Source organism: Rousettus aegyptiacus, unplaced genomic scaffold, assembly GCF_014176215.1.
Source record: "Rousettus aegyptiacus isolate mRouAeg1 unplaced genomic scaffold, mRouAeg1.p scaffold_m13_p_11, whole genome shotgun sequence".
Lineage (NCBI taxonomy): Eukaryota > Metazoa > Chordata > Mammalia > Chiroptera > Pteropodidae > Rousettus > Rousettus aegyptiacus.
Genome location: NW_023416286.1, coordinates 5540743 through 5566078, shown reverse-complemented (window position 1 = coordinate 5566078; position 25336 = coordinate 5540743). Strand labels below are relative to the sequence as shown.

At 48.7% G+C, this 25336-nt stretch overlaps 1 protein-coding gene and 1 pseudogene across 4 annotated transcripts in view; one reads left to right on the top strand and one right to left on the bottom strand.

Annotated features, from left to right (window-relative positions):
• Positions 1-25336, top strand: part of ATP8A2 (ATPase phospholipid transporting 8A2) — a 476394-nt gene that overhangs the window by 222703 nt on the left and 228355 nt on the right. For all 4 annotated transcript variants that reach the window (XM_036228443.1, XM_036228444.1, XM_036228445.1 and 1 more), the window contains exon 25: positions 12649-12821. In XM_036228443.1, coding sequence (XP_036084336.1) covers positions 12649-12821 — 173 coding nt within the window. The remainder of the gene's footprint in view (positions 1-12648; positions 12822-25336) is intronic.
• Positions 12365-12483, bottom strand: LOC118609445 (annotated as a pseudogene).

The following is a 25336-nucleotide window of genomic DNA, read 5'->3' as shown; positions in this document are numbered from 1 at the left end:
CCATGACGAGGGGCTGAGCCACTGGAGGCCTGGGAGAGGCCTCGGAGGGAGGAGGATGGTCGGTACGTCAGGGAGACACCGGGAACTCAGTGGGCGCCGCGGCACGGCCGAGTCAGGAGGGTGCTGGGCCCTACCGGTCACGGGGATGGCCTGGGCTCCCACTGGGGCACGAACGGAAGCCTCGCCAGACCCGGCAGAGGGACGGGCTCTGCCTTCCTGTTACCGGGTCTGTCACGGCGAGAATAACGGAGCAGGCGGTTAGCGGGCGGCGCGCGGGGGCGTGAGGCCAGGTTCGGGATGCACATCGAAGGCCCGCGTGTTGCTGTCCGCCGATGCATTGATTGTGTGGGGTGTGCAGAATGGGAGTGAGTGGCCCCGACGTTTTCAGCTTGAGCCGGAAGGGCGGCATCGTCGGGAGCCAGCAGGAAAGGGCACGTTCGCTGCAGAGTCCCCGCCGTCGGTGGCCCGTGACGACTGAGCGCGGGGACGAGCAGGCCTGGGAAGGGGGGACCCGGAGTTCAGCGTGGCCGTGCTTTGGATGCTCCGGAATGGTCCAACATACCCCGAAGGTCCTAAGGCCAGCCGAGGTCCCCAAGATCTACGTCGCAAGGGCCCTTGGGCTGAGCCCTGAACCATTCATTTTCCTTACAGGAAATTCGCTTGCTCAACCCAGGACCTTTCCCGCTTGGCCCAGCCGAGCTTGCCCAGGCATCTCCAGGTGTTCCTCCCGCGGGGCAGGCAGGTACGGACAGCCGTCGGGCTGCACTTCCTTTGCAGCGCCGCCTGCTGCGCCGGAATGTTCTTTGTCCATCCCAGACATCCACCGAGGCTTCCATCTTAAATTTGCCGCTATTACTTCTCTTTAAAGGTTGGCAGTTCTGCACCGATCTCTTGGTTCTGGTAGTTTCCTCCTGCTCCTTACCCGTCTCTTACAGTCCTCCGTGATGGCACTGACCCTGTTTTGTTTTTTATTTCTGTCTCTGCCAGAAGTCTCCTGAAGATGGGGGGTGTGGGAATTTTCTATCTTTACAGCCTCCAGGACTTTGAAGATCACCTGCTTGTTACACCATAGAGTTTGCTGAATTGAGTTTAATTGATTAAGGTTTATAAAGGTGGTTTGTGTTACGTATGTTATACATACGATATGTTTATATAGAATTTTATATAGCATATAGTGTGTATATAGGATATAAATAAATGTTTGATGTATTTTCTATCTTCATATATTATATATCATAATATGTATTTTTTTTTTCCTCAGAATAACTTTTCTCCTCTTAAGCATTTAGTCTAAGGCTTGGGAGCCCAAAAGTGTGTACATGAAGAAGGAAGTTCTCACAGGCTCATTAGGAGTTACTAACTCTATCCAATATGCCATCTTATTCAGTGTTTTAAATAGTGAAGCTGACACTTTATTTTTCCCTATGGAAATGCTAGCCATCTGGAAAAGTGAGAGTATGCATGTGTGTGTGTGCGTGTGTGTGTGTGTTAGATTAAAGATTAAATCTCTGCAGAAAGCAATTTAAGAAGCTTCAGGAAACCCTCATCCCTCTGGGTACCTTTTGGGTTTTAAATCTGGGAATATGTAGGTTCTCTCAAAATTACTAGCTGAATTTGAGGGGCTGAACTTTGGTCTGCTGGGCGGAGAAAAGCGTCTGGCCCCACGTCTGTACCAGAAACAGCCACGATGACCCCGCAGAGCAGCGGGGCGGGGCCCTCACGGGAGCCCTTCGCGGTACTGGCTGCGTCCAGTCAGGAATAAAGGGACTAGAGTCCGCCGAGGTGCCAGGGCCAGGGCTGGGGACATGGTGGCGATGCTTCAGGGGGACCTGTGTCCCCACACCAGGAAGCCGTGGCCTGCCCTGTGGTTCTTGCCCCCGCTTTCCATGGGGCGGTGAGTCAGAGGAACAGAGCCACGCCTGCCCGCTGACCGCCGCTGCACTGACCGCTGCCGGGTGGCCCGCCAGGCCTGGGAGGCCCCGGGCCAGCTCACAGGCGGTGGCTCCTCAGGACCATGGGCCCCAGGCACTAAGTTCTCAAGAGAAACTGAGTATTAGAGTTTTCATATGAAATCACCTGGCTTTTAATTTTGGCTATAAAAAAATTTTTTTTTTTTTAATGTGAGGTGAATAATTAACCTAAAATCAACCTATCGATTATCTTTCCTGGCCAAGCACATCGACCGTTGGGGCTTGTTCGGCTGAGCGTGAAGGGCTGTATTTCCACCTCCGTGACGGAGTCCTCTGACCTCCAGTTTCCGGTGGACGCCTGCGACCAAGCCCCGCTCGATCCCCCTCCGGGGCCCGCGTCCCGCGTCTGTCTGCTGCACGCCTGCCCCCTCGTCAGCACGCGAGCCCCCTGAGCGCGGGGCCCTTGGACCTGCGAGCACGTCTGTGCGCCCACGGCCCGCGTCCACGACGGCTCACCGACCGTGTGGGTGGCCCGCCGCGGGGGTGGCTCAGATACCTTAACGTGGATTAATAGAAGGCCGTCGTCACAGCTCCGAGGCAGGGACGTGCGGACGGGCCTGGCGCAGACGGAGAGGGCGCGACGCGCTGCCGGCCGCGGGCGGTCGCCCCGGCCAGGGTCGGGAGTGCGGGAAGCAGCAGGTCCCCCCCACCCAACCCCCCGGCCCCGGACGGCGTGGCAGGCCTTACGCAGCGCCTGCTGAATGCCGAGCGGTTTGCTCGTTTGCTTTTGTCACCCAGAGGGCGTGGTAAGAAAAATACCCACGTGGTTTCTTCTCCCGTTCTTCAGCCAGAACTGATTGAAAGGTTATGTGATCCAGGAAGAGCGGGTGGCGGCTGCTGGATGCTCGGGGGGAGCTTGGCAGGCATTTTTGGGGGGCGTGGTGGGCGGCGTGGCTTCTGAGTAGCAGGGTCCCAGAGGGCGGCACCGGTGGCCCAGGGCAGGGCACACTCGTGCCCTCGTGCACCCCACCCCCACCCCGTCTCGGTGGGCCTTCCCACGCAGGGAGCATCGGCTGCTCTTGAACGCAAGAGCCGGCTCTCGCACTGCGGAGTCAAAATGCACTGTCCTCGGCCTCCCAACCACGTGCCACCGGCCCTCCCCGGCCCCTCCGCCCCCCTTTCCCAGGGGTCGGCCTGGCCGAGCTGCCCGGCGAGCAGCTCGCGACTTGCCCTCATTCCCTCTCTCGGCCTCTGACCATTCGCCGAGCGCCGTGTGTTCTTTCTCTTAGACGCGTTTCTTGGTTTTGTCCCTTTGACCCGGTCACAGATCACGTCCTCACCGCCCGAAGCCCCGTTAGCTGGTCGGTGCCCTCATCCTGATCCATCCCCCATTTGGTGACCTTGCACAATGAGCAGCGAGGGTGGGATTTTCATACACGGGAGCTGGCTCCGCTGTCCCCTTTTGGCTCTGTCTGGGGTGGGGTGGGTCCAAACGCGGCCCCGCGGCCCGCCGGCCTCGCCACTCCAGCTCCGTCCTGACTCGCATCTGCGGCTCACGGCACCTCCCGGGCCTCTGACGCCAGCTGCCCGGGCGTGCCAGGTGCGAGGTGACCTCCGGCTGTTGTGTGCCAGTGTCTGTATCACGCCCCTGTCTCCAGGCCTCCCTACCTCTCCAGCTCATGCACATAGTAGGCGCTTGATGGCCAAGGGCGAATGAAAGGGTTTTCTTTTTCTTGCTATGTATTTCGGTGTAAACTTCTGTCTCCATAACCTTGACCCCTCACCAGGCTGTGCAGAGAAGAGGGTGGCGAGGTGGGCCTCCGCCCGCCCCAGGGCCCGCCCTCGCCTCCCCTGGGTGGTTATGGGTTCCGTGCGATTAGGGGAGCCTCCGGCCGGGTGTATGTGGCGTGCTCCGTCGTCCTCACTCCATCGTCCATGTGGGGGGTCTGCAGTGGAAGTGAGACTCCTTCTGCGTTTTCCCTGTTTATTTGATTTCGTTTAGTTTTAAAGCTTGTGTGCCCCTTAGCTTACCAGCTGGAAACTGTCATTTGGAAAAGAGTCCCAGTTTTAAGTGTGTGAACAGCGTTCCGTGTCAAGGAGAGGCGTCTTCCTAAAACAGCAGAGGATTTGTGCTCAGCCGTTCTTTCCTCGTACACAGAACTGTCTCTGTCCCCCTCCTCCCAATCCTCCTGGTTCGAGGAATACTGAAGAGATCCCACTGGCCGGCCCTTTCTAGAACCAGACCCACGGGGGCTCAGCTGCAGCCTGGGAGCCCGTGGGCGGCCGCCGGAGTCAGGCCTGTGTGTGCAGCTCGTTTGCTAGGCACTGGGTGCGAGCCCAAGGCCCCGTTTTCTCTCCATGGCTACGGTCTTCGCTGCCTGTCCACACAGCCTGCAGTTGTCACATGTGCATTCGGGATTTTTTTTTTTTTTTTTAAATATCTGCCTTCACTATTTCTCTTTCAGAAATTTCTTACTGTTTTTGTTGTTTGCACAAGTCTACACGCGGTCTGGGTGCATCGTAATTTCTCTAAGAGCCCAGAAGACTTGAGAAGTAGTGAATGCAGTGGCCGTATTCTCGAAATAGTAAAGTTCAAAGTTTAAACCCCCAAGGTTAGGAAATTAACGAATTGAGATTATTATGCCCATTTTCTTACGTGACAGCTGCTAAGATTTATTTAAAAAGTTAGCATATGTTTTTGAAGAAAGTGGTTTTATCGTACAGCAAATAAGCAGTTCTGGAATGGAAATGACTCTGCCGAAGCTGCCGATGGTGTGCGCCCCGTGACGACGTGACAGACATTAGCATGTGTCAACATGAAGCAAATGTAGATCTTTCGTTCGCAGCTGATGTTTTACCTTTTTGCGTGAGATTAATAGACTCTGTTTTTCTTCACTAAAGTTTACGCAACATATGACTTAATTGCAAAGTTTATTAAAAACACTGCAAACTTTGTCTAGAAATTATTTCCTGCAGCAATTTCTTTTTACGTTCATGAACTTGATCACCACCGCGTTTGGTTTGGGCACTTTATAATTCCTTCAAGAATCAAAGAGACTTTAGAAATAGTGTAGTGGCTGTATCATTGACATGTTATAAGTTAAAAATTTTAAATCCCCAAAGATCAGGAAATTAATTAAGCCAACATTGTTATGTCCATAATTAAAATATTCCCAATTGACGGGATGAAATTAAATGTGGCAGCGACTCGTTATGTCCCCATAGTACACAGTGACTTTCAGAGATCTAATCTGGAGAAACATGTGACAAGCAGCTGTTCTATGGGCTTATGGAGAGTCATTTTATACACAGCTGAGTGAGTGTTTACAAATGCCGAGTTCACATTCTTCTTGCAGGAGGTTCACAGTTTGAAATCATTTCTTATAGAAAAGAGTTATCTACTTTAAGATAAAAAATTGCAAAAAAGGATCCATAATCGAGGTCTAAATAGCACATGCTTCTTCAAGCACGTAAATTATTTTTGAGATCTTATTCTACTCATCTATTCGGAAATGTATTTGTTTAGCTTATAAAAGGATTCCTAGTACTAAAATCAAAATCTATTTTTTGGAACAAGTTAAACATATTAGGTTTGCACTTACTATCCTTTGAGAAATGAGAAAAAGGTACATATTTTCAGGGAACTTTTTGACCTCAGTGATGTGAGCTTTGTCACAACTGTTGGTCACATTTTCTTTCAGCAAATAGTGGTGAGTGATAGTGTTCAAACTTCCTAGGCTCTGAAGCCAATGTGAAGAAATAGTCCCCTTCTTGTAAATGATGCTTATTCATCAGCAGCTGCTGCCGGATTTCTTCCATACACTCCTCTTCCATACCTCTCTTCTACCTCCGCCTGGAATGCCTGCAGGAAAACGTGGATCTTTTGGAAGATGCACGAAGAAAAGGAGAAAATGAAAAAGAGGCTATCCTGGCTGTCCTAAAGAGAAATTCTCAGCCAACCTCTGTCCAGAGGTGTTACCCACTCCACAGACATGTCCCCAGTGTACTACTGGAATCAGTCCACTTCGCTTAATTGTATGTCTCGAAATCCCAGCAAACAAGTGTTCATTTGATTCACTAAGCATTAAAAGATGTTCAACGGTCGTTTGGGAAATGCGAGTTAAAACCACTAACACTAACACTACTTACCCATTAGAATGGCCAGAATGAAAAAGACTGATGATTCGCGCACTGGCAGGATAAGGAGAAGCCGGAACTCTCAGACAGGATCAGTGCGAATGGGAAGTGACGCCCCCACATTGGAAGAAGACAGCCTCACGTCTATGAAGCCAAACGTGCACTTGCTCTGTGTGCATCCGTATAGATGGCATGACAGAGTAATCCCAATCTCAGGCATCTACCCACAAGAAATAAACACGTTCGTCCACGTGAAGACTAGTATACAAACGTTTATAGAATTATTCACGACATTCTAAAACAAATCAAATGCTGGTGTGAATTCAGTAAACTCGGGATGATTCGTTTACTCTGAGAATACAAGGATTTTTTTTTTATCATAAATTGAAACATTTCGCAGGAGGCAGAGATGGCCAGTGTAGAAAAAAGCCCGATGGAGGTTGAGATAAAAGGTGACCCGAGGGTTCCAGACAGACAAGAGGTCACATTATCTCTTGAGAATGTTTGCTTAATAATGCCTGTGAGGTCTCCTCCGGTCTGCCTTGAAATTATTAGTAGTATAGGAAGTCCTGAGAACATTACACATTTTACAGAGATTCCTCGTATCCACTAATGAATTTTGAATTTAGAGATCTTCCTAGATTCGAGCAAAGCGGCATCCAGAGCAAAGAGGTTTCAGCTCTGCTGGCGACCGGTAGAGACCGTTGCAATTACCTTGACTTCCTTTGTCGGCCTGTCATGGGAATGCTGGGCTCGTGCTTTGTCTTAAGCTTTATGAACTTTCACACCCATTAAGGTCCATACATGCAAAAGTATTGAGAGCACTAATGCTGTCCAAAAAAGAGGTGAGATAATCTTGGAAATTAAAATGAGAGTAAAAAGGAAGAGAGAGAAGGAGGGAGGGAGACAGAGAGAGAGAGAGAGGGAAAGAAGGAAGGAAGGAAGGAAGGAAGGAAGGAAGGAAGGAAGGAAGGAAGGAAGGGAGGAAGAGAAAGGAAGGAAGGAAGGAGGAAGGAAGGAAGGAAGGAAGGAAGGAAGGAAGAGAAAGGAAGGAAGGAGAAAGGAAGGAAGGAAGGAAGGAAGGAAGGAAGGAAGGAAGAGAAGAGAAAGGAAGGAAGGAAGGAAGGAAGGAAGGAAGAGAAAAGGAAGGAAGGAGGAAGGAAGGAGGAAGGAAGGAAGGAAGGAAGGAGGAAGGAAGGAAGGAAGGAAGGAAGGAAGGAGGAAGGAAGGAAGGAAGGAAGGAAGGAAGGAAGGAAGGAAGGAAGGAGGAAGGAAGGAGGTGGGAATTTGGCGAAGGCAGCGGCACCTGGGCTGAGAGTCTGGACAGTGGGACTACTCCGGAGGATGGAAAGGGGGCGGGGGGTGAGGAGAGACGCCTCTGACAGTTGGCGAGGGGCCAGGAAAACAGCCGCGTGGAATGCGAACACAACAGAACCACTGGGAACCCTTGTCTGGAGGGCGCACATCATCGCTGGATACTCACTAGCCCGAGGTTAATTCAGGAGAAGGGAGTTTGCTCTTGAACTTGAAGGCGAAGCGTGATCCGGTTGAATTGCGGCTCATGAAACGTGAACCCTCCCGGTTTTCAGCATCGCCAGCTCTGAGCCGGTTGGAATTTGCAGAACATCAAAGGGAGGGCAGAGGCAGCCGCGGCTGCCATGCCCGGCTCACGGCGGGGAGCGGGTGACCGGCCTCGGCAGGTTTCGTCGGTGCTGGCGCTCTTCAGGTTTGAGGAGTTTCCTGCGAGCTGCAGATGGGTGGAAACGCATCCAGGTTCTAGAACTTTTCCTCTTTCCTGGCTTGTTTATTAAATCCAAAAAGTGGTTAGCAGGAGAACCGCCTTTCAGACCCCAGCTGCCCGCGAGCCGAGCGGGCCGCGCTCCGAAGCCTGCTGCAGGCTCTGTCCTGCGGACCTCCGATGGCGTCTCAGTCAGCAGGCGACCTCAGGACACGGACGCCCAGCTCGCGACATTCAGCCGTGCGTACATGTCTAATTGTGAAGGAAAGTAAAATCATACAACGTGTAGGAAAAGCTGGAAATACATATATTGATATTAACGCCTTAAAGGCAAGCTGTAATTAAGGGTTTGGGCATGTTTTGCATCTTGTGGGACCGAACTCCTCCTCCAGCCCCCAATTCCCTACGCCCCTCATAACAGCTAAGTCCATTGTAACTTTCAGTAATTGGCTTTTTATTAAAATAAGAGACTGCAGTATAAATTTTAGCGACTAAGCTAAATAGGCATTAACAGGCCCTGGGATCCAACCGCAATTTGCAGCATCGTTCCTTTGGGAAAATGGATTCTAAGTGCCCAATAACTAACTTACAAATAGACTTTTGAATCATAGTCCATTTGAGAATAAGGAACTGTTTGTGATAGTAATACCTCCAATTGGCTCGCTCGAGAGCTGCACAGAGGGACCTATATTCTGACACACGTGTGCGGTGAGCCTGGCCAGTCTGGGTTTGATCAAAGGTTGTTGCTGAGTGGGCATTGAAAGCACAGCGATTAAAACCAAAGCAGAGGCCGGAGATGAGGCGTTAGCGGGGTGTGTCTGCGGAGGTTTTAGTAGTGGGAAAAGTTTTCGATCTCAGAGGCAAAGGCGCGATTCTGAGCAGACGAAGCAAAGGGGAGGCCAAGATGGAAAATAGGTAAGAAGGGAGGTTAGGAGCCGAGAAAGCTGAAAGCAGAAAGACCAGCGGACAAGGAATGAGCATCCAAAGCCAGTTATTTTTAAGGAAATCGTAATACAAAATGCACCAGGAGGTCGGGCAAAGCGGATGCCCCGAGACCCGCAAATGGCCCCTTGACGATATTACGATGCGTGTTTAGAATCGTGGCTGAGACATGTCAATTCACTGATAAAGTCGGTATATTTATTGAGCACCTGCTAAGGGTCAGCATGATCAGGGGTTGGCAAAGGGAGTTGCTGCCTTCGTCGAATTTATAGTTTAGCGTAATACCGGCCACCCATGAAAATGAGCCAAGGCAGGCAGAGGCGATGGCGGTGGTATCTAGGTTCTGCTCTTTGGCAGAATATTGGATTTTCATTACTTCAGCTTTAATTTTGTGTATTTGCCACCTCGATCGTATTATAAGATTTATGGGAATAGGTAACACGTGACGTGTCCTCTCGGTATTGCCTCTTTTTTTTAAATCACCGTGGGAGCATAGTAGGAACCCCAATAACTATATCTTGCTTGGTTGGTTATAATAGGCTTGACTCACGTAACTGCTCCATCGAACCCATTTCACACACGGGAAAACTGTTTGTTAACGTACTGCATACCAGCGTACAAGAAAATGCCCGGTCAATCAAATGGAAACGTGAAGTGTCTCTTGTTGACGAGCGTAACTGAGTAATGCTTGGCGTTCTCTCTGCAAGTGGCCGGCACGACGCCCGGGCTCCCGCTGCGTGCAGCTCGACGCGGCACAGTCAGTGGGTGCTCGGTCCCTCCCATGGGCGGCCTCTGCGCGAGCGTCCCTTGCGTGCGAGAAGGGCCCTTCTCGCCCATGGTTCCACACTCGGCACGTGCCTGTCACCGTGGTGAAGCGTTCCGTTAGAGGCTCGCTCGAGGCAGCAGACGCGAGAGCGGTGGCCGCCCGTTTGCACGGCGACCGAGTGCCCTCGCACCGCCGTGGTCGCAAGCCAGTCTGTACCCTTCACGCCGAGAATAGCACTGCCGAGCCGGTGGGCTCCGCTCGGGTGGCCCAGACAGCAGAAAGTTATTCTTCATGGTGCTGAAGGCGGGATGTTAGGATCAAGGTGCCGGCACATCCGGCGTCCGATGCGGAAGGGAGGGAGGGAAGCCGGTCTCCTGTCTCTCCTTGTAAAGGCTCTAATTGCGTCACGGGGCCTCCACCCTGGCCACCCAATCCCCTCCCGAAGTCACAGCCTCCAGATACCATCGCACTGGGCGTTCGGGCTTCAACATGCGAGTTCGGGAGGGACGCGAACATTCGGTCCTTAGTGCTTGTCATGGCTCGACTTGAAGATACTCCAGCTTGGTGCCGCCCATGTTCCCGAGGTCACCGCAGACTGCGATGCAGTGAGGGGCTCCCAGGAAGAGCGGCCACGTGTGCCCCTCTGTCCTCACCCGCCTCCGTCAAAACTCCAGCGCCCTTGCGGGTGCTTCCCCAACACATTTTTTCGGGGGGAGGGAGATATTGCATTTGCCTCGAGAATGTGGTTTTCTCAGCCACCGCTATTCTGCCGTCCATGTTTCCAGTGCTCAGGCTCGTTCCGGTGGCACCGTCCTCGCCCACGTCCAGAGCCTCGCACGGTGACAGGTGGTCCGCTGCCCAAACCTGGGGCCTCCCCACGCCGCCTCCTGCCGAGGAGGAAGAGCCATCGGTGGCCCCTCCGTCCCTGTGCACGCTCCAGAAATGCCCCAAGTAGAGAAAGCACCCTTTGTCACATTGCTGTCTCTACAAAGCTCCGTGTGTGCTCGGCCCCCTTAACAAGGCCACACGCAGGCGGCGAATGGTCTGTACATCTCTGGGTTTTATTGCTCAGCCTCAACCTTCATAAGTCCATGGGGGAGGCTGTTGGGAGTGAAGAGCACCAGGCTGGCCCGAGCCTCTGCCGCAGCATCAGCATGTCGTCCGCGGACCGGATCTGCGTACCCCGACTTCGCCTTCCGGTGGAATATTTCCTCGGAGGGCTTCGTGTCCGCCACACATCGACCCCCGGCAGGCACACCCTCCAGAACTGCCCAGACCCATCTCGAGTTCCCCAGGCCGCCGAGCTGGGATTCCCCTGGGTGGGAGGAATTTCCTCTCTCTACCCAAACTCTGGAGGACAGGCTGTTTTGCACGAATTCGGTAAACACAGATGTTTTCATAGATGTTTTGTTGCACATTCTGAACAACTCAACTAATTATGGAGAAAAAGTATAGCGTTTTCTTTATTTTTTTTTTCATAAAAGTACTTAACTTTTATTCTTAGAGTGCTATTCTATCCATTTTCTCTTATGACAATGTCAATCATGGCATTTTTTTTTTCACTGTCCGAGTAGCAGAAGTATGTATTTCTCTTGAGATGGGAAATTCTTAATGAATCAATATTAGCACTTTCATGTGCCAAGCCCAGAGCTAAGCAAGCTACGCCGTTGAGCTAGTATGTCCATTACAGAAGTGCTATTGAATTAATATTTTTAGCTCCATTTTACGTGTGAGAAAATTTCAATTTGAAGAGGTTAAGCCATTTGCCCAAGGTCACAGAGGTGGTAGGTGGACACCTGGGACTAGAGTCCACGCTGTCGGAACTGGGCTCCAGACCACGAGCGTGACTTAAACACGTCGTTCTGATATCGCCGAGTGTCTCTCGTTGAGTGGAAACTGAGGAGTAAGACAGTAGAACTGCTTCTCGGCGATGATTGCAGAGGTGGGAGGATTCCTGTGCGTTCAAATTCTTCCTTTAAGACCATAATTTATATTATCCCATGATGAGTTGCATGTAAATGTAACTTAATAGCCAAAGGATAGTTGTCCAGACAAAATAATTTCAGCAGACTTTTGTGCTTCCCGATTAACTTAAACCAGATTTTTTATTATGAGCCAAAGCTGCATTCTTACATCTGAACCAGATATTCTAGTCAGAGTCATAAATTCACTGGGAAGATCAGAACAATATATATATATATATTTAAAAATCTTAAAAATGGTTCTGTGCTTTAATTCCACCTGATAATAGGCTGGTAGTAATTTTTTAAAAAGTATTGGCGGCTTAATTTGATTAGATATTTTCTGTGACGTGAAAAGATTGGCAGTTTTTTTCTTACGCTAACAATAGATGGAGAGAAATGGTTTAATCTTTAATCTGAAGCTCTCAGCAGGGACCTGAGAGTAATCCTTCCCGTTATTTCCATATACCGGAGTATCTTCTGGATGCTTTTAAGATTACCTTGTGCAGACTGAGAAATGTTTGCCAATGAAGTTCCAGCGACATTATTTTTTTTTCCCCAGAAAGCACATTTGTTTATGCGGAGTTTCTAGGGGCACCAAGACTAATGTTTACATAGTATAAAAGAGGAGAAAAAGAAAGTCATAGGGACCTTAGTAACCAAAGTTCCAATGGGAAAGAATTTGACGCTCTAGATCAGCCACAGACTGCAGCCAGGATGGATTACTGTGAATATCAAAGGTAGATATTTGACTTATATAATAAGACAGACTGAGAGAGCCGTCCAGTGAAGTTGTTTTTTTTTTTTTTTAGGCTAGGAAACCCATGGTTGACCTCACAGATTGCAAGGACCTTGTGATCTTACAATCCATTATTATTATTGTTGTTATTATTACTATTATTATTATTTATGCCTACAGCACCTGGTCTTCCCAGGTGGTCTCCCATCCAAGCACTAACCAGGCCCGACCCTGCTTAGCTTCCGAGATCAGACGGGATCGGGCGTGTTCAGGGCGGCACCGGTGAAGTTTTCATGTAGAACTACGCCAAGTCAGGCCACGCTTGCATATTTTACGTTAGAATGGGCATGCCGTCACCTCCAGGAAGTGAACTTTTGATTTTCGTTTGGGTTTCGATTCATTAAACACGCAATAACGTGACCCCCTCCCCCCGCTCACCCCAACTATCGTTGCAGGCGACGCGGGAAGCCATCACTCAGCACTGCGCTGACCTCGGCGACCTGCTGGGCAAGGAGAACGACATAGCCCTCATCATCGACGGCCACACCCTCAAGTACGCGCTGTCCTTCGAGGTCAGGAGGAGCTTCCTGGACCTGGCGCTGTCGTGTAAGGCCGTCATATGCTGCAGGTGGGTGCCCCCCGGCTGGGCACAGTCCACCTCCTGACCTGTCTGTGTCCTGCTTTTAGCGAGAAGAGGTCAACGCAGGGGAATTCCGGGGGTAAAGTTTCCTAACAATAGCAAACCCAAAATACAGATTTAGCTGTCCATTTACAGATTTCGTGGAAGGCGGTTAGTGGCGTTTTTTTTTTTTTTTTTTTTTTTTTTTTTGTCGTCGTTGTTTGTTTTTAATTTGATGTTTGTTTCTCATCTTCTGAGAAGATAAACAGAGAGCCAGGGCCTCCCGTCATTGTCACTCCAGGGGATGACCCGGAAGCCCTCTGCCTCAGCCGGTTGTGGGGAGCTAGACAGGTGCTGCTGCCCACCGCCCCCCACTTCCTTCGTTCTGGGCGGCCGAGCGCAGCTTCCGGGGCCCGTGGGGTTTTGCCACCTCTGTCTCGAGTGCGGGGGGTTTCTTTACGGTCAACAGGGATTGTCACTTCGGTCTGTGCTAGTTTCTACGTTACAACCTAACCGGAAGGCTTCGCTGGCTTGTCATGAAATCTGGGGAGCCTCGCAGGGTGGGCGTTGTGACTCGAGGTCCAGTCCTGACAGGGCTTCGAAGGTCTGAATTATAAAGAAGTACATAGAGGGCCGTGTGTCCCCCCTCTCTCCTCCCTCCCCCGCGGTTCAGCAAATGACCTGAAAGGTGACAGGAGAGCTTCCTGTTCCTGCCGGCACTGCCGGATGGCACCTGGGACAGGGTTCGATCTCTGTAAAAGTTGCTGGGTCAATAATCTTATTGTGCCCGCTCTTATGTGTTGCGATTACATGCGTTTATACCTTTTTTATTTTTTTACATTGTTTTCTTTGATATTTTCTCAGGAGCCAGTTATCGGAATGCTTTTTACTTCCTCGTTGCTTTAGTCTTTTACGAACTCCTCCTGTGGGCTCACGCAAGGTCCCCTGAGAATAGCCAGTTGTCACGTTGACAAGATGGCTTTGCCGTTTCTGCCTTAGGAGGCCCCGGTGACATCATCGGCCACACTCCTCCTTCTCTCTGCCCACACCTCTGTCGACACCCCCGTTTGGGGTGCCCAGCAAGTCTGCCCCGACTTCAAGACCGTTGTCTCTCCCAGGTGTCCCCAACCTCGCTGTCCCCTGCCCCCTGAGGTTCCAACATGACACCGAGGAGTCTGTTCCCATTTCCCCACAAACACACCTCCCTGCCCGGGACCCTGAACTGTCCGCCTTCACACAACGACAGTTCCGTCTTTTCATTCCGCTGTCCTCGTCGCTAGGAATGTGCCCCCCAAGGCCGAGGACAGCCGGCGTGGCCGGCCAGTGGGGCATCCTGGCGGACACGGATGTTGCCCTCGTGACCGTGACTGTAGGGCAGTCCAGGCTGCCAGGAGTGGGGACAAATCCAGACACGCTTTAAACAATGAATGACGACTCCGTCCCTGTTAGGTCAGGACACTCGTGCAGCCGCGAGGCCCCTGGGGGCCTGAGGGACGACCAGAGCGTCTGGAAGTGGAGCGCCGTGCTCCGGGCTTTGTGACGACCTCCCTCTCTCTTTTCTTCAAACAACTTATTGAGATTTAATTCCATCCCATGCAGTTCGCCCATTTGAAGGGTGTAGTTCAGCGGCTTTTACTGTACCAGCAGCATTTGGTAACCATCACTACGACCAATTTTAGAATATTTCAGTCACCCCCTGCGAAGAAACTTTCTTATCCATTATTGGTCAATCCCCATTGTCCTCTGCCCTCCAGGCCTCCCACCCTCAACCTGCCTTTTTGTCTCTATAGATTTGCTTGGTCAGAATTTCCCACGCGTGCGATCACGTAAGACGTCGTCTTTTCTGACTGATTTGTTTCACTTAGCATAGTGTCTTCAAGTTTCATCCAGATCGTAGGACGTGGCGGTACTTCGTTCCTTTCCGTAGCCGCATAACATTCCACTGTACGGATACACCACATTTTACTTATCCATTTTGATTAACATTTGGGTCGTTTCTACTTTCTGACTGTGGTGAGTAATGCCGCTGTGATGATTCGCGTACGCCTTTTTGTGTAGACGTGTGCATTCATTTCTCGGGAGTGCTTACCCAGAGGAGAAAGCGCTGGGTCGGGCAGTGACTCTGAGTTTCACCTCTGAGGAACTGTTCTGCTGGTTTGAGCGTGGCCACACCCTTTTCTGTTCCCACCGGCAGTACCTGAGTGTTCCCGTTTCTCCATCTCCATGCTGACGCTTGTCATTACCTGTCGTTTTGATTGGTCAGCCCAGTGGGCGGGAAACAGCATCTCATTGCGGTTTTGCTCTGTCGTTTTGATTGGTCAGCCCAGTGGGCGAGAAACAGCATCTCATTGCGGATTTGCTCTGCGTTTCCCTGGTGGTCACCGATGCTGAGCATCTTTCCAGGTAGTTGCTGGCCATTCGTGTGTCTTCTCCGGAGACACGTCTGTTCAAGTCATTTGCCCATGTTTACATTAGATTATTTTAAAATTATTGAATTGCGAGAGGTCTTTATACACTTGATACAGGTATCTTATCAGATGAAGGATTCACAAACATCTTCTCGCATCCCGTAGGCTGCGTTTTCACTTTCTCGATGGTATTGTTTGTTGCATCAAAAGGTTTTAATCCCGAAGTCCAATTTGTCCATCTTCTGTTTCTTGGGTTTTGGCGTCATATCTAACAGGGCCTCTTTTTTAAGCCTCTGACACGGTGCTTTCTTGCTTGGATTCCACTTGGGTGGGTCGGGTTGGGGGCGTGCAAATGGCAAGAAGGGTAGAAAGACAGGCGAGGCGGTGATTTTTTCCTCATTATCCCCCCTTCACGTCTACGTTGTGAACTTACCGCATAGACGGCGCCCGATGCCTGTGACGCCCTCGGCGCCAGGGGTCGTCACTCATCCCCCCCGGAGCCAGGAGTCGTGGCGAGGAAGCCGCCCTCCCTGCCGGCTGCCACACTGGTCACGGAGGCGTCTCCCTGACTCGGCGGCGAGCGGAAGCCAGCAACAAGGACAACATGGAAGCGTCTGGTAAACCGCCAGTCAAATCAAATGTGCTCCGACCTCACGGTTTTTCAAGGGAAATCTAAACGCGTCCGTTCGGACTCTCAGGGGAGGGCTGAGAATGCCTTCCAGGGTCTCCACCCCGTTTTCTCGCCAGGTGCTTGATACGAAAGAAAAACATCTTCCCCCACCCCACCCCCGCCTTCTTACTTTGGCTGCTTTCAAAGTGCTTTGTGTGTCACACTTTAAGCCTTCCAGGAAGGGGTGCAAACTGGAATTGGCACAGAGAGAGGAAATTTCAAATTAAAATACTGTTACTGTCTACAAAATAGAAGCACTAATTGGGAAAAGGAATCTAGGATAACGGGCCACTTACCAGTCCAGGAGACAGTTCTTGGCTGATCTCACACTTAAGATTAAAAAAAAAAAAAAAAAGTTAACACGTACTTACAAAAAAATAAAAAGCACCGTATACTTCAGATGTGCTTCTTCACTGAGAATTTAAACTTAAGCTAAACTGAACATGCGACTTCAAACATAGAGTTTACCTGAACTCTCACTTTTCATCTTTAAAATGGAATGGTTGTAAAAGTTACCTTTTACTCTAATCATAGAAGACAATCGATTTTTGAAAATAATTTTTTAGCGAGATCGCGAAGCACCGTCTCCCATCGGTATTGATTCTGAGACTGCCGAATGCTATATAAAAATGGGTAAATACTTTTAAACTGAAACGTGATTTAGGCTTTGAAAAGAGAGAAAAATGTAAGGATTTGTCAAATAGTTTGCCAAGATTAGAATGAAACGGTTTTGCTATTATACAGTGTTATACTCAAATTTTTTTATGCAATTAAAATCCTGGAATGATCGTAAGGTTGATGCCGATCAGTACTCACTGTCTGGCAAGGACATTGCCACCTCGTCTGATGAGATGGAAAAGGGGTCCCATAGGATTTTTATCGTGGGCTTAATGTTTGCATTATATGTTCCGGGGTGTCATGGGAGAACAGAGATGAGACAAGACATGGTCTTTGCCTTTGAAGAGCGAATAACGAATGAGAGGATTACAGCCCTCCCTCTCCTCTGCATCTCGTGTACGCCCCACGCCTCGAACCGGGCCCTCGGCGAAGCTAGCGGAGCCCAAAGCTCCCAGAACCCCATCTCACTGCGGGCAGCAGGCTCTCGGTTCCATTCCGGATTCCTGCCCTGCCCTCGGCGTCAGTGGCTGGCCCTCAGACGTGCTTCTGTTTCTCTTACTCCTCTCTCTCCTCCTCGGTCACGCGGCTTCCTTGTGGGCTCCCCTTCCAGTGGCCTTTGAAAGGTGGTTTCCCCGAGTGTTTGCCCCTGGCCCTTTCTCATTGCCACTCCCCATCCTCTCCCTGGCACCTTCCATCTCTTCTTCTGGGCTTGTCTGTCTTCTACACTAGTGATTCTCAACGCCAACTTTACAGTGAATCATCTCGAGAACTTTATACAGTTTTTATTCCTCAAAAAATGAAACAGGGAATTACCTTATCATTCAGCAATTCCACTTATGGGCATACACCACAAAGAATTAAAAACAGGTGATAAAACAAGTACTCGTATGTAGGTCTGTTCGCAGCAGGACTGTTCGCAGCAGCCAGAAGGAAGAAACAACCCAAGTGGATGAATGGGCAAACAAATGCGGTATATCCATGCAATGGAATATTATTCAGCCATCAAAAAGGAACGAAGTACTGATACATGCTACAAAGTGATGATCCTCAAAAACATACCTAGTGAAAGAAGCCAGTCACAAAAGATAGCATATTATATGATTATATTCATATGAAATATTCAGAATAAGCAAATCCATGCAGACAGAAAGCAGATTTGTGATTGTGGGGGGCTGGGAGGAAGAGGAATGGGGAGCACCTGTTTACTGAGCCCTTTTGGGGATGTTGCAAGTCTTTTAGAACTAGAAAGATGTGATGGTTGTACAGCATTGTGATATACCAAGTGCCACTGAGTGGGAACACTTTAAAATGGTTAATTTAATGATATGTGACCTATACGTTAAAAAAATATGAATAAATGAATACAGGAGTTCATCCGCTTAAGTAAAAAGTTTGTTGAATGGAAAGAAATGAAGTATTGAATGGAAGTTTCGCTCCTTTGATTGAAATCAAACGGAAAACATTCCGATTTCCGGACCCCATCCCCAACAATGAGATCAGAACTCTGGGACCTTTACAAAGTCCCCCATGTGATTCTCACGCGCGGTCAGCATTGAGGATAGGTGACCTCCCCAGCCCGCATGTCTAGCACGGCCCCTTTCTCGAGCTCCAGACCCGTGGACCTGTCTGCGTCTGGGGCTTGTCCACACTGACATTCGTTAGGGACCTTACATTCAGAACGTGTAAACCGCGTGGTCACAGCCCTTGGCTGTGCACCCTGTTGTTCCCCTTGTCTCTGAGTTTCCAGTCTTGGTCGTGGCCACCGCTGTCCTCTGGGTCACCAGAGCCTTTGATAGCACGACAGGTACAATTTTATACCTAAGGAACTTTTAGAGAGACTGGACCCTATAAGTAAATTACTATATTGAGGTCAGAAATTGCAGTCTCTTAAGTCGTTGACCCTTGATAAGTGTCATTTTTGTTTTCATAAATGGAGAGATAAAGGCCTCAGAAAATTTACGTCATCTAGCCCATTGCTCGAAACATTTTGTCCGATATCTGAACACCGTCTGGGCCTCCGCTGTCAAGTTGTGTAGTTGGCCGTGTCAGCCAGTTCATACTCACATGCTTGTTACTGTTAATGCTTGGAGTCTCTAACAGAATTGTTTTGCTTTTAACTTATTTTTTAAACAGTAGAATTTGTTGACACCTATTTGGCATAGAGTCATATAGGATTCGTCATTCTCCGAAGGGGTAAAGATCATGTAGAAAATGTGTAAACCATTTTCAATATACTCAAAAAGGAGCTCTCTGTTCCCTCTTCCCTGATTCCTTTGCTTAAATTTACCAACTTTCATGTTTTCTTGTTTTTTCTTTTTACTTTGAAGGTATTTTTGTCAAAATAGAGATATAATTTGAGACACAGACCCAATGGGGGGGGTGGAGGGAGAGACATTGACCCCTTGAGAACGTCCAGACATTTTTAAAGTTAGTGTGCATCGTCAGGAAAAGAATCATGAAAGGATCATCAGGGTCCCCCGTGAGGAAGTCGGGGGCCAGCCGCCCCACCACAGCTCCCATAATGCAGGTGGCGCTCCTGCCCCTGGGGCCGCCATCTTGGCAGACGTGATTTATGGCTCCGTGTCCCTGGGCAGGAGATGGAGTGAAAGGGCACAGCAGGGACTTCCCCTGGACGTGCAGGTTAAGGGGTTCGAGGTATCATTTTTTTTTCTTCACATGTGTTTAGACTTCTGTCTTCCAGGATAGACTCAGAGATAAACACATGTAAACTTCCTATGATATCACGGAAATACAGACAGTCGCGAGAAGAAAGCAGAGTGGGCACTGTGAGTGTTTCTAAACACTTTTTGTATGTATTTTTCTAACTCTAAGAGTGGTTAATAGTTCTTATAGAAAAAAATGGAAAATACAGATAAGCAAGAAGAAAGAAAACAGCATTCACCACCCCTCCAGCTAGAGTTCATCACTCACGTTTAGCAAGTGCTGTTTAAATCTAGATCGCTTTTTGTTCAAATATATTTTAGTGAAAGAAGGCTAGCTAGACTGTTCACAGTATGTGAAGTGAAAAGGTTATAAACAGTTTATCTCAAATAGTAACATAAAATATATCTTTTCAAAGCTTAATAGTGTGTTCTGTTATGTGAAAACACAATAATTAGTTTAATTTACTCCTAGTTGGATATTTAGGTTAATAGGTTTTTTTTTACAAATATAAATGTCACTGTCTTTTGCAAAGACACCCAGTGATTTCCCTAAAATAATAATATATTCAAGAGTAAGCAGGATAGAAATTTGCAACAGGATTTGTGCCCTTAGCCCTTAGAAAGTAAAATTATTAGACTTAGAATGAGAGAGAGATGTGGTTAGTAGCTCACTTTCTGCTGGGACAAACGTGTTCTCCTCTGGTGAGTAACCACTGTCTTACCAAGAACAGGGAACAGTTGAGAGAGAATTCAGGGGCAAGGTACTTACATGAGCAGGATCTAAAAGCAGATCCACACAGACTGACTGCCCCACCAAACGAAACCGCCCAGCATCTTAACACGCTGACGATGTATTCTTCCCATGGATGGCTCAACCTTCTCCCCGTTTTCTGGGCTCTCTTAAGCCTTGACTCAGTTGCATCTCAACACCTGTACATCTGTCCTGTGTTTAAACTACTTAGCACAGAAGAGAACTGGCTTGGTCTCCACTTCAGCTTAGCTTTTTACGTTAATGGGGCGTGATGGATAAATAAGAAATCTCAGACTGTTATGCATTTTGTGTGTGGTATCTTTCAGCCTGTGAGCCACACAGAAGAATTCTATCAAAACAGAGTTCAGACACGCTAATTAGAATTGTAGCACCAATGCTGTTTTAGTTGGCCTCCTCGTTGGTAGGGATCCAATCGCACACGTGCAAAAACAAAACTTTTCTTTAGTTTCTTTCATGATGTGATTTCTCGGCATCATGCGTGTTTAGCTGTGAGTCGGCTTCCTCCTTTGACACTCTATTTCAGAGAGTATTATTAACTTGTCGAGGTTGTAAGCCTATTCTTGAGTTGTTTGTACTGTGGCTTAGCTTGTGTTTGCCCATTTGTTGATTAAATGCAATTAAGATAGAACTCATTTGTAGACAGGTATTCTTTCTGTTTGTTTAGCTCTAAAATGAATGCTATTATTTGATCGATTACAGCAATCTTGTTTGGTCCCGACTGGCCTTCTTGTTCCGCTGCTAAAGATGAGTGTGCCCGGATGTAATGGTTCTTTAGCAACGTGTCGTATTAAAGCAACTTTCAAAAGCCCAAAGTTTAAAAACATGTTTCATCACCCTCAGGTTTTACCAGTACTTCTCTAGAATGTAAATTAGATTGATGACGATTTTTTAGCTTATAAAAAAAATAGCTTATTGTGAAGTTTGGCATATTGGAGATTTGGGGGTATCAGTTCACAGCAGACAAAGGAATCCCTTTCTAGGGAATTATTTCTAGCTCAGGGGAAAAAATTATTAAACGTTTTGATATCAAAGCTAATTTTAATGATGCCTTATGTTTAGAAGTGGAAGACTATTTTTATCTTAAAAAACTATCGCAGGAAATAATTTATACCAATTACTCTACGAGATCAACTTTTGACCATTGGGGATTGCTGGTATGTTTTGTTTCTCTCCAGCTAAAAGTTACATATCAGAGCTATTTATGTATAATTCCTTCAGGTGAGAAATGGCAAAGTGAATTAACCTGTCAACTCTGTTGCTTGTGTCCTGAACTAGCAAAATAATTTGATAGGGAGATGTAGTAAGACACAGGCAAATATTTTAGTATAAAACTGAAAGTACAGGAAGCTCTCCCTTAAGAATATCTGCCAGAAAGAGGGAATATAGTCGATAATACTGTAATAACTATGTGTGGTGTCAGAAGGGTACTAGGCTTAGCAGTTTGATCACTCCGTCAGGCATATAAATGTCTAATCACTACGTCGTACACCAGAAACTAATATAATATTGTATGTCAACTGTAACTGAAAAATATTTTTAAAAAGAAAAAAGAAAAAGAAAGAAAATCTGCTGTAAGTAATCAAAATTAAAAGGCAGCACTTACAGCAGTGATAACATGGCAGAAATAGTTACCAGGCAGCACTTAATAATGGGGTTTGTTCTATAAAATACGCTGTGTAATTGGGAGCGCATCTCTTGGGAGAGTTTTGTGTTTTGGTTATAAAGCCGGCGCCACATCAGCTCTCGCCTCCGGTTCCCTCTGAACGGTTCTGAAGCGTTTACGTGACAGTAGGCCCCGTCTGTTGACGGTGGCGACTCTCGTGTGCCCGTGCGGAAGCTCAGACGTGCCGCGCGGCCAGCAGAGGCGACGAGGTCCCCTCCTCTCCCCGCAGCGGTCTGAGAAGCGGGTGCCGGGGCCTGCGTGGCCTCCTGTCAACACGTGGGGCCCGCGCGAGAGGCCGGAGGCTCACGGACGTGGCGCTTCCCACGTTTTCTCCATGGTTTCCCCCTCGCCCCGCTCTCGTGAGCGATGCATTCATCGGTGCCTGTCGCTTTGGACAATGCCGTTTGCTGAACGAAACAGGGTGATGTCGGGGCGAACCGTGGCCCGAAATTCCGAAGTAGAAGCCCACGGTCTTCAGCATCTTTCTACTACCAAAAAAAATAAAATAAAATAAAAAAGCAATCGGAAAGAAAAGAGTCAACACATGGAATATGTCATGAATATTTATGTTCCCGAGCCATGCCTTGTGATAGTATTTGTGCTTAAAGTGCTTTTGTTTCTTCTTCCTGTGAAGTAGTTTAGAACGCGTTTCATAAATACAGGAACGTGCCGTGTTAACTTGGATGAGGAACAAATTCCACTTCCCCCGACAGCGCTGCCGCCTTTGTGATCGGGAGTATGCCAAGGAGCACTTAGGTTAATTGGTCCCACCGAAAATTACGTTTTCCGTTTTCCTGTCTATACCTGCGACTCGTTCCCTCATTTATCACCCCCTGAATTATCGACGCTCCCGCTTTCCTGGCCCTGACAGCCAGGGTCCCCCCCATGGCCGGAAGCCGTGAGGCTTTTCCGTCCTGGACGCGCCGGGGGCAGAGTCAGCAAGTACGTGGGGGCCGCAGCCTCCTCTGTTTCGTTCTGCCTCTTCCAGCTTTACTGAGACATAGGTAGTCACAAAGGGCACGTAATTAACATATTCAAGTGGCCGGGTTTGGCCCTCCACCCCCGCAATCCAGGCAGTAAACATACTCATTGCCTCCGAATACTTTCTCGTGCCCCTTTTTCCCCTCTTCCCCCCCCCCCCCGCCACTCCCACCCCTCGGTACAGTAAGACCATCTAGCATGAGATCTTCCCTCTGAATAAATTTCAAAGTGCACACTACCTCATTGCCAAGTATGGACACTGTTGTGCGAATCTCAAACTAACGCCTCTTATTAGAACCGTCACCTTATACCCACCGAAAAGCAGCTCCCCATTTTCCCTCCCCCGCCCTTGCTCTCTACTTCTACACCTTTGACTGTTTGGGATGCCTCACGTGAGCGGAATCATGGAGTGTCTGTCCTTCTGCGGCCGACTCATCTCCCTGGGCATGTTGTCTTCCGGGTCCAACACTATTGTCACAGTGGCTAAAAGGTTCTCTGCTTTAAGCCTCTCCAATCCAATTTAACTCACTTCACTTCAGAGAGGAAACATGACAAGAGATGAGCGTTTGAGTGTTTCGTTTCTTAGCGTTCTTGATGCGATATTTATATTTAGTCCCATTTAGGGTCACAAGTAAATTGTCCACGGGAGATACATCAGGTGGATGGAGCTAACTTAAGTTTTCAAATCCCGGAAGCCTGGGCTTGGTTTGAGTTTTATGACTGGTGATTTCTAAGCTTTATTAGCACTGTCATCTGCAGAGCTGTGCCGGGTCAGCAGAGCTTCTGCTGAAAGATTTGGTTTCTGTTGTTTCTGGTTAATCAGCTAACTGAGCTCTGTCAGAGTTTCAGGGCTGAGCTGTTTCCAGTGGCTTAGTTTCTGACAGGCCAGCAAATGAGGGAGAGGCAGACAGACGGCCAGCCAGCCACTCTTTCCCCCACCGTCCCATCAAAATCTTGACACCCGGGTCATCCAAGAAGAACAGAGCAAGCATTTTTCTCGCCCTAAGCAGTTCTTCACAGTGGCCCCCTTTCCTCACTTGAACATACCAGTCATTAAACACCAAAGTAAATACACCAGCTTGAAGATAATCCTTCCACAAATACACAAGTGCCAAGTTAAAACCGTCTGTCAATCGGTTGTGCATTTTTCCTTACCTCTATTTGTTTTCATGGATGGGTGTTATTTGAAAATACTAGAGCCCGAGAAGTTAGGACTTCTCTGGCATCACAATATTTTATCTATTTACAGATAATTGAACATTAGGTTCATGTATTTTATTTATAAAATAATGATGATGACTGTATATTGAAAGATTTCCCCAAAACAGAAAATAACAACAGTAAGGGAATATGTGTTTATTTCTAGATAATTTCACATATGGGTAAAGATATATGTTCAGTGTCTTTTTTTGAAACCCTGAGGTTTCACATCAAAATATGAGTTTTGAAGTCATCTGGGAGTAAATACAAGATGAATGTAGAAGGCAGTGAAGTCTTTTTTAAAAAGGGAAAAATAAATGTTGAATGATGTTAATTTACTCTAATGACACTTGGGAGACCTGCATTTATATTTCTGGATAGCCATAATTGTATATTGACCCATGTAGGTGTAAACATAGCTACTTAAGAATAACAACAAACGCATTAGGGCCAGTACCAACATTTCGTGAAATACTTATAATCAGAGAGTTAAAGATGTAAAGCAGGAGTTTGCTATGGTCCTATCTGTGTTTCCTTTTTTTTTTTTTCAAACTGCTACCAAGAGTTTTCAGTGGGATTCTATTGTCCACTGCTTGGCAGTTCTCTGTTTCTACATAAGATTTCTTTGGACGAAGTGTCGCATGTGTTTAGATAATGGTGGGAGGAAAAAGAGGACTTTCGAACGTCTTCGAGGCCTACTTAAGATCTATTCCATCTGACGGATTTGACCCTGCTGTGTTTGTGGAATAAACCGGGGTCGCTGTGATTGAGGAGGTCCCCGCGTCACCGCCGGGCAGCTCACGGGACTGCCCGGCTCTTCAGGGAGCAGAGTCCGCAGTGTGAGGCGTTGCGGAAGCCCCATCGGGGAGCTACGCCCGGGTGGCAGGCGTCCGGCGGGGAATGCCAGCGATAACGACACGAACCCTCCGACCGAGCGTCACTCTGTCCAGACGTCCTGCCAGCGCTTAGCATCTCCTGCCTCTGAGAACCCTTAAAGCAGCCCCAGAGAGAGGAGGGAAGCGCGTCATCCTGCGGCATAGCGCAGAGCTGGGGTGCGGAGGACCGGGAGCAGCCCGGGGTCCCGAAGCCCTCGCGAGCACATCCGAGGTTTGAACTCGGCAGTGGACACCAGGGGGCACGAGGAAGGACCTTCAGGACAAAGGCCAGGAGCCGGCGGTTCTGAGCAGGCGCAGAGAGCTCGCACGTGTGCCGGGAAGGCAGCGAGCACGTGAACGCGGGGTGGGAGGTCCCGGCGGCCCTGCAGTTTAGCCTCAGTGACGACCTCAACCAGGCGGGAGCCTGCGTCTGACACTGAACGACCGTCGGGCTGATTTCCAGGTTCTCCGCAATGGACCGTGGTCCAAATTCGTAGTCATGATGAGTTCGCACCGGTAACTCTCAGTAAGTGGGTGTAGTGAGGGTCGGAGGGATGGGGGAGAAGCGGTAACTCTGTAAGACAGGCCACGTCCGAGGGGACAGTGCGGGGGGGAGTACCCTCCAGGATTTCGAGGTGCTGCGTCATCTCCAGGTCTGGCGCAGCCGGGTGTCC